The 16,135-nt window shown below is 41.5% G+C and overlaps 1 protein-coding gene across 1 annotated transcript in view; it reads left to right on the top strand.

Moving 5' to 3' along the window:
- LOC139221563 (copine-8) overlaps window positions 1-4,906 on the top strand; it is a 72,950-nt gene extending 68,044 nt beyond the window's left edge. The window contains exons 18-20 of the mRNA XM_070853470.1: window positions 1,204-1,261; window positions 1,409-1,482; window positions 4,487-4,906. Of these exons, the coding sequence (XP_070709571.1) occupies window positions 1,204-1,261; window positions 1,409-1,482; window positions 4,487-4,675 (321 nt within the window). The 3' untranslated portion in view covers window positions 4,676-4,906. The remainder of the gene's footprint in view (window positions 1-1,203; window positions 1,262-1,408; window positions 1,483-4,486) is intronic.
- Window positions 4,907-16,135: the final 11,229 nt, after the last annotated feature.

The following is a 16,135-nucleotide window of genomic DNA, read 5'->3' on the forward strand; positions in this document are numbered from 1 at the left end:
GTAATTATGCAGTAGTATGTACTCCGTCCTAATAGATACTTTCTTAAATGCAAATGAGTTGAACTGTCATGGCCTGAGAAGTCAACACAAAATGTGTTTGTAATTTTTTTTGCTCCACAGAGCAAAAATCTGTCGTTCAATGAAAGCTTTAAAACAGCTGTGATTCTATTTCCTCGTCTGCCTGTCAGGGGATCACTGTCATCTTATAGATGTATTGACAATGGAACTACCACATGGAGAAAAGGCTCATATTGTGGCTCTTAAAAGCAGATGATGTAAAACCATGCAGGAAAACAAAGGATGGTTCATTGAAATCAGTCAGACGTTTGGTATTGACGTGTATTTTTATTCATCTCTGCTTATCCATTGTCTTTTTTTTACTCAGCGTCCGCTGTGCCGCCCTCACTTTTGACAGCATGTAATTCACCCTCCATCTGTCCTCTCCATCACTGTTAAGTCATAGCACGCTCCGGAGGGAAGCCAGAGAGCGAGGTAGAATCCAAACTAAATGAACAGTGAGCAGCAGCCATTTTAGTGAAGGCAGTGATCCATCTCAGGCCTTTGAAAGCAGAGAAGGAGAGGTTGAGAAATGTTAAGGAGAAAAGAAGGGTGAGACTGGAAGAGGAGGCGACAGGGTAGAAGGAGGTGACAGAGATGAGGGAGCTGGAAAAAAAAGAGAGCAAAGGGCAGTGGAGACGTTAAAAAGACCTTTACCGAGGGGAGCAAAAAATAATCGAGATGTTTTGATAAGACCATCTATTGCTCTGCTGCCTGAGGTCAACTCATTACTCATATACACTGAACACACACACACCGCCCTCTCTTTCTAATACACACACACACACACACAAAGACACCATTTTGAAAGCTGTCAGTGAGCTCGGGCCGTGTTGTCAATGCTCTCGTCTCTAATATTATTTGCTGTGATGTCTCGACCCACGCAGAGCTCCAGGAGGTGCTCTAGAAAACACACATCAAAGACCAAAACACATGCTTCCACATACTGTATGGCTCCATACATGCTGGCAAGACACGAGCGTGACACGGTGTGTGATTAAGACGCAGGTTGTTAATGTTGAGCTCATCTTTATCCAAGTGATGAGCCACATGGGTAGGCACACACAGGTTACTTCACCAAACATAATGGTGCCATTTATTTATTTTTGTTTTATATATCAAATGTTCATTGTTCCTCTGCTACAGGCCTCCTGTCTGCCAATGTCAATCATCATCGTGGGGGTGGGGCCTGCAGAGTTTGATGGTAAGTCAGCAAGACCTTGTGAACAATATTTCTGAGCATTAATGTATTTTGCAGACTTTCATTGGCACTCTATAGTTCTGCCGGCTTTTTTAAAGTAAGAAATGCTGTACATGTGCGTATTTTATTTGGTTTTCTTATTTTCCTCAGCCATGGTTGAGTTGGACGGCGATGAAGTCAGAATCTCATCCAGAGGAAGATACGCTGAGAGGGACATTGTTCAGGTGCCTTCATCCTTCACCACTATTCTTTTATCTTTCTCTCATGTAGATTGAGCTCAAATGACAAATTACCTCCTCCAGATCCATCATCATTACTTCCCAGGTGATAAAAGAAAATTTAAATGTGATAGTGACTTTTGAGATAAGATAAGATAACATATTCCATTATTAGTCCTACGACGGGGAATTTACTTTTAGCCGACTATACTGGAGCAAAATATTAGTAGTTAACCTTGTGTTTCCCCCTTTCTCTGTGAAATGTCCCTGTCCTCTCGTCTGCTCTGTTTAAATTTAGGAATATGCAGCTTAGATGCAAGCAAGATATGCAGCAAGAGATAATAAAGGCGTTTGAACTAGTTCTCATATCATGTCCATTGATGCTTCAGTTGTGCATATTCCCAAACAAAATTGCAATTAAATTTGCACGTTGCCACACAAAACTCTGGAGCTTTTAAAGCCTCTGGAGGTTTGGGGTTGTGCCACCCCAGGGTATTTGCCCCCTTTGCCCAGCTGATGAACCAGAATTAATAAAAACATTACAGTCATTAGAGTGCTAGCAGACTCTTGAGCTAGGTGTCATTTGGTAACTAACTGTGTGACTTGAGATGTTGAGATCTGAAAGACGTCTTTCCTCCTAAAATCACAACTTTTCAGAGGATTTATTTGGAAGTGCAAAAGGAATTTTGTGCCAGACTTGTCACTGTAATTGTAAAAACACCTGAGTCCTATCCAGGTCGTTCAACTGTGTCCAAGCAGAAAGACACCTGGTCACCTCGACCCCAAGGTGCACCAGATGGCAAAATGAACGCTCCAAGTGCATACACACAGAGAGATGAATGGTATGCTCAAAAATATCTGAAGAGTCTGCAAAATCTCTATATCCTTCTCATTAAAATGGATGATCAGAGACCTCAGCTCTGTCCCCGGCCTACAGGGCACTGTGGGGTCTGCAGTCAGTCAGGCAGAAGGGACCTGGGGAGTGCAGGAGTGTAAAGATGACATTTTCACTCAGCTGCCACAACACAACGAGAGACAATGAATGTACAGAGCCCAAAATCTAAACTATGATTAGTTTATAGTCATCTCTTCAGCCTGTCAATCATCCATTCAATGCATCCGTCCCTTTGTTCATGTTTTTTATTTGTACCCTTATTTGTTTTGCTGTAAGGGATCAGCCCACAATGACAAGTATTACTTTTCATACTTGTGTCGTTGCATGGTATCAAGATAAACTGAAACAATGCAAGCATTCAGAGTGAGCCGTTTGTTTGGTTTTCCTCCTCCGTGACCTTTATACTGCCGCTGTCACATCTTGCTCCCTCACACCCACCCTCAGCCCACGTGGGCGAGGGAGCCATGCTCGTTAGTTGGCTTTTTAACAAGCTGTGCAGTACACACAGACACAGAGAGAGGGAGAGAGAGAGAGGGAGAGAGAGAGAGGCATATGCAAGCGTTCAATGTAGAAAAGCAGAGATGGTGTAAAACTTTTGATACTAGAACATTACACCAGTTCTGCCTACAGGCTCTCATTATCAGCAGGCTAATAACCTCCAGTGACATGGTGAGGTTTACATTTCGCAGCGAAGGCTTCCAGCACAAATTGGCCTCTCATGTTATCTTGTGATTGTAGATGACAGCAGCTCGTTAAGTAAATGAAATGGTCTCATATCTGTCCCCATTTAGTTCAGCATTATCAGCCATGTAAGCTGCATTCAACCTGTGAAGCTTCATGACATGTGATTGTCACAGCATTTATTTAATCACAGCAGGTGGATTCGCATTGTGACAGAGGCAGCAGGCGTGAGATGAGAGTCACAGCAGGGTGACCTGATGCTTAAAGACATCAACATGCAACAACATGCGTGGAAGAGTTCTTGAGCAAAACACTGAAGACCTTATTATACGTTCACTGTCTGTTTTCAGCTGAAGTGGACGGTAGCTCGTGTTTTGATTAAACTTTGTTGACCTCCGAGACATCACAGGGCGTTCAACCAGGTCCTAACCAGGATAGATTACCGTAAATACACATACTAGGGGTAGGTAAAAAAAAAACGTTCATCTAAGCATTGTGAGTTTTGTTTTTTTAGACAGTGATTGAAGTTTGAACACAGAAACACTGTCCTCAAACGCTGAGCTCACAGTGAAGCTCCGAGCTGAACACTCAGCCATAAGCCAGAGGGGCTTGTCAATATATTTGTCAGTGCTCATGATAGCAGGATGGAGGTATTGATCAAATGTAGTGCTCATTCTCATTCATTCAGTCACAACCCTGTAAGGAAGTTTTCTACCTCTGTTCCCTCTGTTAGCCGCAAATGTTTTTCCAGGCACGTCCTCGTTCACCGGTGTTAATGATGATGTTTGCAGCTGCACTGCCACAAAGACACTCACTGATTACTCCCTCCACCCACTGGAGTTAAAAAAAAAACACAGAGGTACAGAGACCCCAAAATGTCAGCTAACCCTAACATGCTATGGAACTATTTTCATGAGTAAGGACAGCCAAGTGTCAAATTAGCTGTTTTCGCTCAGTTCAAAAAGTGTGTATTTTTACTATTCTATTGTACATGAACATTTTATTTACCACTTTTCTATGCAGCATCAGTAAAAACATGACATTACTAATCGGCATTCACCTCCTCCCGGTCACCAGACAACCAGACACCAGAGGAAATGGAGCCAATCTGCAGCGTCTTAATCAGAGTAGTCAGTTTCTGATCTAGGCTGGAGGGATGATGGTATTTATAAGTTCATAAGAGCCTCTTTCACTGAAAATAGTGAACAAAGCAACTTGAAACAAAGAGGAAGAATTTTATTATGTTACTTGGATTCTTTCTTTTTTCATCATTCTTCTCTTTTGTTTTGCTGTCAGACATTTAACCCTCAGTCTTCTGCTCATCTCTGTTCTTCATCTCTTCACTGAACCAGCTCTCTCTGCTCATCATTTCCCCTCAATATTTGCACCTAAAATTTCACTTTAACTCATTTTCTCCGCTCTCCCCCCTCCCAGTTTGTCCCATTCAGGGACTACATCGACCGGACGGGGAATCACATCCTGAGCATGGCCCGGCTCGCCAAAGACGTCTTGGCCGAGATCCCCGATCAGTTCCTGTCCTACATGAGGACCCGTGGGATCAAGCCGTCGCCAGCGCCGCCTCCCTACACGCCGCCGGGGCAACCCCTGCAAACCCAGATATGAGGAGTCAGGAGGAGAAAGGTTTCAGAGTCAGGGGTTAGCTGAACTTCATGCGCAAAATACGTCGATTTCCCTAAAGCCGCTCTCCATGCCTTGTTGTCGTGGATCACGGTGGTCTTTCTCGTGTTCAGGAAGCTGCATGCCGGGCCAGGAGAGTGTCGCTTTTGAGGACAGGAAAAGCCAATGAGAGTCTGTTTACTTCCACTGTCAAGCATTCCTGTTACTGTCTGGAATTTTTTTGGGGGGGGGGGGGGGGGCTGGGAAACCTGGACGGTTTGGAGAGAGTTTGGAGATCGGTCTGAATTCAAGCTGAATTCAAAGAAAAGACATGTTGAAGGAAGGAAAGAATAAATGAGGGACAGCTCTTTGGAAACATTTTAAAGAGAATGTCTTCAGACAAAACAAAGGAATCACTTGCTCTTAAATGAACTTTTTCTGTAAATAACTGGACATATGTACCTTCTTCTCTCTCTCTCTCTCTCTCTCTCTCTCTCTCTCTCTCTCTCTCTCTCTCTCTCTCTCTCCAGCTCACTCATTGTTTACAGTAAATGCTAACAAGGATTTTTACTGTTGATACTTTTATATACACGTAGTTTCAATATGAAGCTTGTAATATTCTCTCTCTCTCCCTCTCTTCTCTCTCTCCCTCTCTCTCTCTCTCTCTCTCTCTCTCTCCCTCTCTCTCTCTCTCTCTCCTGGCATGTGTGTCAGGTAGCAGCAGTGCAGGTCCTGGTAGCCCTTCTGTACCGTACCGTACCGTGCTGTACCGTACCGTACTGTATTCTGGTGTTTGTATTAACCTTTTGCATGAGTGTAGCCTCAGTCAAGTGCATGCATATAGTGGCCCTGCACTACCTCTTCTACCGGTCTGTCTGTATGTCTGTCTCTCTGTCTGTCTGTCTATCTCTGTCTGTCTGTCTCTCCATTTATCACTTTACTCTGTCTGTCTGTCTGCACTGCTCTCAGGCCTGAGAAGTCTGTCTGTCTCCTGCTTTTCGTGCTCTCTCTCTCTCTCTCTCTCTCTCTCTCTTTCTCTCTCTCCTTTCTTTCATGCCTTTCTCTCTTACTAGCTGTGCTTCCATCCAACACTTTTTGTTAAGTTATAATAGACGTGGTGAACAGAAAATGCTTAATTTTGACCCTCATCTCCAGTGCGAAGGGTTTTATCACAGAATGTGATGAGCAGCAGACGGATTTCCTTTGGTTCGCTTCACATAACCTGCTTTAGAGTTGGCTCAAATTCACCGTATAACAGTTCCAAATTAATACTTTGGCATTTTGAAATGTAAAATGTAAAATCTACCCCTCTGCCCCCGAATGAGGCGCCCGTCATCTTCAAAAAGGCCAGTATGTGCATTCATGTTATTTACTGCTGCTGTTTGTATTGTTGTTTATTGGCATTGTGGGTCACTCTGCTTTGCTCCAGCCTGAGAAAGTTTGTACAGACAGTCACGACCCCCAGAGGATGAATCCTTATATGATAACACCATTATCATATCACAACTGAAAGTAGCTCACTACTTTGATTCACGACCAAATGCCTGCACATCTAATGACATTCCCATCAGCCTCAGCTGTACTTTGTGTTTAGTGCTAATTAGCAGCCAACATGAGCTTGTTAAGATTCTTATTGTGAGCCTGTTAACATGTTCATTAGTCCGAGCGATGCTTTGAGGTCAGTGCTAAGTTCAGCCTCACAGAGCCACTAGCATGGCCGTCAACTCGTGTCTGTTACGTCTCAAAGAAACCGTGAACAACGACCAACATCTGCAAACGTTCGAGAACAAACTTTTTACCATTTTTACATCTCAAATGCCGTTTTGTTGCTCCAACTAAGATGATGACGATTCAAATTGTGCCATTTCTGTTTTTCAGCATTTTGTATGTGAGCGTAGCATTTCTTCTTCGCCTTGTGAATGGAAGCACAGCTAGTCTAGGTCCTGTATCTCTCTCTGTGTGTCTGTCCTCCTCCAAACTGCCTTGGCAATAGGATGCCCACGTGCCCAGGGGTTTCATCTCATTGTGTCGTCTAACACCACATCCCTGCTCCATGTTTAAAACGACAGCAGCTGCTCTCAAACGAAATACTGTTTGAGCATAAAGAGCCCAGTGGTCAAAAATGCAGAGAAAAACACACTTTCCCTTTGTTGGCTTTTAGTCCCATTTTATTTAGTTTTGTTCCATTTTTTTTGGTGTGTATTTTTTATTGCACCTTCAGCTTTGATATAGCTTTTTATATGTTTGTTTTTATGATGTGTATTTATATATGTGCCAATCACGTGTAGAAGGATGATTTGCGTGACTCCTGTCCGACAAGTTTCCAGTTTAACGTCGAGCAGTCGTTTCTGAGTGACGTCTGGTGAAGAATGACAGTTCTCATTGTTGAATGACGAAGAAGTGTCCTGTGAACATGTTAAATGTGAATGAGACGTGTGTGCTGTATGACACAACTGCTCCTTTTAAAACAACATGAGACGAAGTGTTTAGACGGTCTTAGACAGAGTGGGGATGCGGGAACATTTTCACATCTCTCGTGTGGTGAGTGAGTCTTATTGCAGCACCAGAAATGTGAAAGGATATTTAAGCACTGCAGTGATGTTAAAGCTTGCAGTATTTTTGTTGTACCAACACTGACGTAGTCTTAATTAAGTTCCGGTGACATGGAGCGTACCATAATTTTGACAAGCGTTTGTTCAAAGTGGACCCGATGTTCAGTTAATGATCTCATTACCAAGTCAAGTCAGACGGTGTCAGAGTGACTTAAATGATTATCAATCAACTATTTGTTTAATACACAAATTGCAAATCCAATTTTAAAGATACAAATGACTACGTAGTCATTTATTTAGTAGTCATTACCCTAAATACTAATTTTGTTCTCCAAACACAAAATTTTACTTTCCATATTTTAACATAACCAATACATTCTTTCTAATATATTATTGTTGCATTATAAATGTTTTTTTTTGTCTATTTCTGAGCTGGATTACAGAAAAACTAGTGGCCAGTTTTCATGAAGTAATACGGGCCAAAAAAAGAAAATATTAAAATCTGGAGTGGATCCAGATCCAACTCACAAACAAGCAATTAACAGCAGATCTGGACTATTAGTGTTCTCAGAGTGCCTTTTCCATGAAATCCTGATATTTTATCACCCAGCATGTTATATCAGAGTCTTTGATATAAGTTCAACGTGTAAAACACTAATGCTGACTTGATGCTATTGGCTGCTCTCAGGTCTCCACTTTTTCTCCATTTGCTGAGAAGATTTTCCAGATTATTCTTGTGTGAAGTAGTGATCTGACCACAGATTACAGTGTTCAACATTGCTGCAGAAACTCTGGTGATAATCTCTCTCAGTAGCATGGTGTGACCGTGTGTGAGGCCAGCTGCAGTCTGAAAAGTGTGCACCTCAGAGTGAAACAGGATTATTTGTAACTGTCATTTTCTTTTGATTACCTTGCATCGCTGCCTTTTCTAGAGGTGGAACTACCTGCTGGAGTGTTTGGTGTCAACTCTTGGTGGAAGTTTAGCTGAGACAGACAGAGAGAAAAGAAGCCTTTAGCAGCAGTCAGTGTGGACACAAGTGGTTTATTAAAGCTTTAGTTTAACTTTTGTTGCTCCGGCTGTAACATTGTACTCATCAAAGTGCTAAATTACTGCAGATGCTGTCGTGCAGACAAGAGTCAAACTGAACCAGTTCAGTTAAAGATAAAAACACAGCAGGTGACGGTAAAAAGCACTTCAGGCTGTTTCTGTATGTTTTCTTTTACTTGATAATTGGCCGGCCAGATTCAAACCCAGGACACGGTTGTTTCATGGTGTACGTTCTATACAAACAGCCTACAGGACGCCTCCGTCATGCCGTTTAAACAGCTAACTACCTCCTGTTTAAAGTCACGTGCTCTTCAGAGAAACCTTTCAGGGTAGTGAAATGCATCTCTTCATGCTCATCGCAGCAAGTTTAACGACATGTTGTCGGCCAGGACAGGACACAGTGTGGAAACACCTAACTGTGAAATGTAACTGTAATCATTGCAGAATATGTGATATTATGGTTGAAATGCCACTGAATTTGTAGCAGTTAAAGTTTGTGTTTTTCCTAATTTCATTTCCTAATTATGTTAAAAAAAATTATTTTACACCAAATTTCAAGATGAACTTGAACTAAATTTATGAACCTGATTAAACAAAAGTTTGACTTGAATTTACTTTTTGAAACTCAAATCACATTCATTCTGATTAAAACTAAAATATTTCTGTGATATGAATTTAATGTTGTTTTTAACATTTCTTCAGTTTAGAGAATTCATTTTGCAATTTAACTTTTATTATTTTGGCCTTTCTTTGCTTCCATACACACACACACACACACATTTTATCGCCATAGTCACTTGTGCCAGTTTATTTTGTGTTGGTCTGCTTTGACTGGACGGATATTATTAATATTATTATTATTATTAGTGATGTTTAATTATCCATCTTTTTTTCCACTGTAGTGCAGCAGCCCTACTGATTTTGCCAAGCCCCATAAAGTGTGTGTACGTGTGCATGTGTTTGATATAGATATACTTTGCGTGAGCGTGTGTGTGTGTGTGTGTGTGTGTGTGTGTGTGTGTGTGTGTGTGTGTGTGTGTGTGTGTGTGTGTGTGTGCCTGTGTGGCGCCTTTATAAGAGTGTTTTAATAGACCACGTGAGGTGTTAAGACACATAAGATCTTTGTTTACTAAAGCTATCCAAATAATATATTGTATGCTCGTCATATCTTCTTAACAACGTGCACTATGTTTGCATGTACAGTTTTACAAAGGATGCACCAGTTCCTTTTGTTAAAAACTGAGTGTTTTGAAATATAAAACTCTATATGAAAATTAACTGTACAAAATGGCCTTAAATCTTTCACTGATTTTCTTTGAAATTGTGCGATGCCTTCTTCAGAAAAATGAATTGTTTAAAGGAACTAATCGTGATCTATTTTGTGTCAGTGTTTCTATTGCTTTCTAGTGTATTTTTCTTTGCACAAGTTCAACTATGGACAAAAAATGATCTTGTACTTTTTTGAAACCGTGATTAATCAGAGAAAGCATGGCTGAAGTACTGATTGTCTGATAATACATATAATAGATGACTATTTCTGTATCGAACTATGGATTTTTAAATAAATATTCATATTAAACACAACATTTACTGGAGCTCTGTTTTCTTTTTTCTAAGTCTTGAATGATCTCTTCACATCTTTTTCTGCCTCTCTGTGTTTCTCTTGTTCTTTCTCGTACATTATTAGGACTAATCCGTGGTTTGCTCCCTCTGATAGGATAATTACAGCACATGAAAGTCGTCCCACACAAAGCGCACGGACACAGAACCACCGACTTTACTGCAAAACATGAGAAACGCACCACATTTACCATTAATCTCGGCGTGAATCTGAATCTGTCATCTGCCTGCTGAAGTGGCAACTATTTCCTAAAATATAAACTGGAAAATATTTATTTCTCAGTTTTTATTTCAGAGACTAATTGGCACGTTAGAAGAGGCAATTAGTCAAACTGTCAATGCCCTGTCGCAGAAAAATCCCAAAATTTGCTCTGTGTATCTGCCGGGGGTTGATGGGGTTCTTCATCAGCGCTCAATAGCTCAGCGAGCACTTTGACAGGTGCTGAGATCCCTGATTTTCAAAAGTCACGATCCAGCTTGTTTTTGTCAGCACTTTTGGATCCTCTCAGCCTCACTGCTGCCACTCAGAGAGACAAGAGGGGTTACAGAGTTTTATGCCTCCTGCTACTATGAGAGAGGCTAATAGAGGTCATTAAAACTTTAATGGAACAGTGCAACATTACTGGAAACGCACTCACTCGCTTCCGCGCTCAGGGTTCTATGAATGTTAGGGGCTGGAGACGATGAGCTCACCTCACCATTAAAAGCAGGGGAAAGTCTCACTGAGCAACATGTTTGTTTAAAGCAAATACAAATGGAGTTTTAAAGGTGCTCAAAACTTTTACGAAAGCTTTGCTGGCTGTTTCCCCTGTCCTGTTAACGGCTAAGCTCACTTAGTAATAGTTAGAGCTAACTTAGAGACTTCTCCTCGAGTCGAATTATTTCAATGCAGAGCATGTGAATCTGTAACATATCAGTTTTCAGCGTTTGAGGCTTTCTACACATCCAGATTTTAAACGACTCGAGTAGTTTCACTCCCTGAAAGTTGGAGTAGCTCTTAAAATTAAGTACAAACATGAGTGTTTATGATGCATTTTGCTTGTGAACTGGACAGTTTCCCTCCGCAGAACACAAAAGTATTCAGATAAAAGATGCTGAGAAGGAAAAAGCACGACCCAAAGACATATTCAACCTGTGCAGAGGGTGCAAGTAGACACAGTTTTAATTTAAGGCCAAAAACAGTGGGAAGCAATGGTCTTGGGGTCGGTTGGCACATGGGTGGAAGGATTTTTGTAGTGTTTTTCTTAATTTCTGCAACTTTTCTGTCTTTTTGCTCCTCAGCGTTCCTGTGAAACCTTTTTCACCTTCTTCCATTTCGCTATTTTAACTACAGTCTCTCTCTCTCTCTGCCGGCTGTCATCTGCTGTTGTCCCTTTGCAGGTACATGTAGAACAAACACCAGACGCTAAAAACATCCATCAAGCTGACAAGTCTTAAAAAACACACATCGACACGTTCATCCACGACAGTCTGTCCACATGTTTTCATGTATGAGCTGCTGTTGGTAACTTCATTAGTGCTCATCCTGCCTTTTGTTATAGCGTTATTCCTTCAAAGTGCCTCTCATCTGTTCCTCCACAACAGACACGTGATGATGCGTCGCACACTGTCTGTTGACACGGTGTCAGCATACATCACTCTGGTAAACAGCTTGTTCTACACAGGAAGGTGGAGCGTAAACAACATATGGATCTGCTGCCAATTATCTCCTCCAACACGCATCAAAACAATAGTCAAACCTACCAAGAGACAATAGTGTTCTTACTGAACATGACACGTTTATAACACTGAGTAGGACCGAGTGGTATTTTCCTGACAGTTACTGTGGACTCGAACGCGTCACTGACATTTCAGAATGGATGGCTTGTCTTGCGTAAATTAAAAAAGACGCCCACAGTGAATATGTCAGCATCATGTTCATAATAAAGATGGCTGCTGGCGGCACGGGCAGATGTAATCGAGTGTCCTGCTGTCTGCACAGGCCCCAATCAATCTCCATCATGCCTTACCGACACGTCAGCTGTTGGCCCATCCATTTTTATACATTTAGAGAGCAGGCGAAATTGGCTGATGAATTTGCCTTATTACAGATCAACATTTGCATATATTTGCAAAACAGATTCACTCAGTCTGGGTCACATTTGGCCCGCTAAGAATCAAGCCTGAAATTGTGGCTCGGTTGCCTGAAGTGAAGTGAAATTAGAGTTAAAAAGAAGTTTGTACATTTACAGACAGCAAAGAGGGAGGGACTGTTTTTTAGATTGTATTTACAGACAGGAGGGTTCTCTATGCATCTTATGCGTGTTAATACTGATTCTGATGAAGATTTATTTTGTCTTACTGTAACTCAGCCATAAAATGTTAAATATTCTGAAACGCCACCAAACACAATGTTCATTAATTCCATCTTTTTTGCAGCCTTCAGATTACTTTGGCGTCAGAACCACATATTTGCTTTGCAAACACAAAACTATTAAATGCACCAAATCATATCTGTATTTTAATGTATCTGAACCTCATAGCACTTTTTAGTTATTGATATTTACCACAGAACCTATGAAACTGTTATCTATTACTTGTGTGGCTGCTGAGTCGGGTCGATGAGGTTCAGGTTCTGCGTCCTTCCCATCATGCCCCTGGTCCAGCCGGGCCGGTGAGGGAACCAGACTGATTATACTAAATGCAGGAGCAGCACAAACTATAGTTTTCTGCCCCAATCATCAGCTGAATTTCTAACTTGTAAGATTTGAAACGCAGGGGAGAGTCACATGAAGATTTTAGCATCCAGTGTTCGTAATGCAAAGGTGATTCATGTCTTGTTTTCTTCTGCACAAGCAGAGAGCCTTGTGCATGCCTCTGGTTGCTTTAAATAGCTTTATTTTCCCAGCGTCCCCCGAGGCCAGGGGAGGAGATGGATGGATTGATTGAGGGGCGAACAGAGTGAGGGAAAGGTGCTAATATCGCTGTCAATCAACATCTAATGCAAAGGCTGCAGAGAGAGAGAGAGAGAGAGAGAGAATTGTAACACTACACACACACACACACACACACATCAACACTGCTCATTAACAGCAGTAGAGGAAGCTACACCTGGAGGAAATGAGCAACAAAGATAGATTTAAATCCTGGCGAATTCTTATTTATTCTATTTGTGTGTCCTAAATAATATTAAATAAATATTAAAATACCCAATAAGATCCTTTAAATATCTGAACTCAACCACACAGAAGCATGAGAAGCACAACACTCGGTGCTTAATAACTAAAACGTCCACACTGTAAAGAAACGAGGAATAATTCCTTTGCTCCTTAATGGTTTAATATTTATTCACCAAATGATTACGTGGTAATTAGCTGACACAATAGGTCGTGTGAGTATTTTGTCCTTTAAAAGGACTTGATGTCTTAATGCTTGAGTAAGTCTAATGAACACTGTGGTCGGTGTCTGTCAACCAGGGTTGTAATTATGTTCGCTTGTCACTTCCTGACACGGTCTGTAGCTTAGCAACCTGCCACGGAGACGGAGCTAAAGTTGGATCTCATTTGAATATTCCCCAGAAATTAGAAAGAAGAGACTCAGGTGGCAATAATAAGTGCAGAGTTGCATTTTCTACACCTAAAGCTGTCAGAGGAAGATATCAAAATCACCTTCACGCTCACAACGCCATCAAACTTTTACTTTGACGGCATGCTGGAACAATGATCTGAATGTGGGCAGGTTGCATAACTACTGTGTGCTGTTAATAATACAAAACACATGTTTTGGTCACTCCACCCACTGAGCTCCCACCACTCTTATAGAAATAGAACATTTTCTTCATGTGCTGTAATTGTTTTCTTAAAGGTGCTAAGAGATGGCACGTAGCTGCCGTGTTCAGGTTCATGTAGATTATGTAACTTTTGAAGGTGATTTGTGTAATAAAAAGTATTTTTTTCTAACATATGTAATATCTGAGATGTGGCACTTTAATTTTCCTCTTTATTGTGTTATTGTATCATTATTTATGAAAGGATAACTCTGGTATTTCTAACCCTGGGCCCAGTTTTACATATTTTGGGTTCCAAATGGCTGGTAAGGATAAAACTTTCTGGAACTGATCCAGTAGATCATCTTCACCAGCAACTGAGAATGGATGGCAGATGGGCTTCAACAGCTGTAATGGGGCAATAGTGCCAGTCAAAGTATGTCCACTAAAACTGCTTGTTATTTCCACTGACAGGCTCAGATTGTTATTCTAAGTGTCTGACAACATTAAGAAAAGGACCAATACAGAGACAGGCCAGTAAGATCCTTTTTATTTAACCAGAAACGTACCATTCAATCCTACCAGACTCCACTGACAAAAACAATCATTTTACCTTGCAGATCACAGGAGTGGCTGATCTACTGCCGCCTTGATCAGTTAGATTGTTTGTGTTACTGTCTGTTGCACAAGTATTGTGTTGGATGACACGTGATGTCTGATATTTACTTTGGTGACTATGGGGCGAAAGAATTGTGCTCACGTTCACTTCTGTCATTGGACTGAATGGACTCACGACCTGCCGCTGGTCTCCTAACACACGTGACACAGATACAGGAAAAGACTCTGAAGTGGGCCGTCTCTTTTCTAAACTATCTCTGGTAGTACTGCAGTAATGAGTAAACTGATCCTCACCTGTAGATCCTCTAATAAATGTACATGATGGTATATTAGCTGATTTACAAGTTGACTTGTAACGTTTTATTTTGTAGGAATCTGTTTGCTCCTGTCACTTTACTTCCTGTTTTTGTGTCTGTCTTCACCTGTTCCTGTTTAGTCTCACCTGCCTTCACTTCCCTCGTCAGTCAGTCCCTCTTACAGCAGCTCTGATCCTGGTCAGTTTGTCTTTGAGTCTCTAGATTTATACCTACGTCTGCATGAACTACTTTCTTATTGAAGACCATCTGCTACACCTGTGTGGGTTTGTTCTGTCTACCAACGCTGACATTACTTGCTTGGTTGCATATTGGATATTGCTGTATCATTTGTTCTGTCTGTTCTTTTACAAAAACAAGCAAAGTTACAGAATTTCACACAGTTTCTCACTAAAATCTGCAAAAATGCCTCTCGCCAGCTTCAGTGTTCTGTGTGCTTAGTGCTACCTCAGCAACGGCATCGTATTATTCCCAAACATCCCTCTACTGTTGCCACTGTGAGACTTAATACGTTGCCGTCTGCTTCTCCATCTGTTTCCTCGCGTCCCTGCTCTGTTTGCTCTGCTGAAGGTGTGAACCAGGCACGAGCTGCAGCATAATGAAGTCACAATGCCAACGAAACTGTCAAAACGTATCAATAAACTGAATCATAATCACAAAATGAGATCATTATGTGGTGATTAAGTGAACTCAAAGTTGACATGTCAAGATTATGGGATAATTGGGATCTTAAGATAATGGGAGCGAACTAGAAATTAAGTTCAAGAGCTCTGTTGCGTTTTGTGTTTTGTACAATATAAAAAATGTTTTGGCTTTTTCTCATTTCGGCTTATTTGAAACAAATTCGATTGCACACACAGAGAAAAAGCTACAGCACTCCTTCATTACAGGCCGGTCCACAAACACCAGCAGGGCTAAGTGAGACAAAACGCCAATTTGGAGCCTCATTTGACTAATGTTTGCTTCCTGTGTTTTAGATACCACACACACACACACACACACACACACACAGAAACGCTGCCTTTGTCTCCATTAGCTGCACATATGAAGCCACTCGGTCTCCCTAACCTGCCCAGATATACAGTATTATGCATCTGTGTGTAAGAGTGTGTGTGTTTGCACCTTGGCTGGCATTGCATTACGCCGTGAGGCAGGAGGCAGACGCATGGGGGTGCCTCAAGGAGCGAAGTCTGTGTGAGAAAATGAAGGTTAATGTTTTACTGGGGACTCTGGTGAATATTCATGTGCAGAATATCTGTTGTATTCTGCTTCTGGCCACACATGAAGTGTGAGTTCCTACATGTATGTGTGTCGACGTGTGTGTAGGAAGCTGACTGATGTACAGTGACGGGGTCGAGTGTGTCGTGGGAGTTCGAGCTCATCTGACAGCGGCGACGTCACCGAGGCTCTGCTGACTCCACACACTCACTCACAGGTCGCTGGTGTGTGTTGGTTTGTTGCTGTTCGTAGCTTCGCAGCTTCGTACCTGCAGGCAGAACAATTCCTGTTTTAGTATTTCTGAATTTGAGCTCAATTAAAAAGAGAAATCTACTGTCGGGATCCTTTTAA

This window comes from Pempheris klunzingeri, chromosome 22 (genome assembly GCF_042242105.1).
Source record: "Pempheris klunzingeri isolate RE-2024b chromosome 22, fPemKlu1.hap1, whole genome shotgun sequence".
Lineage (NCBI taxonomy): Eukaryota > Metazoa > Chordata > Actinopteri > Acropomatiformes > Pempheridae > Pempheris > Pempheris klunzingeri.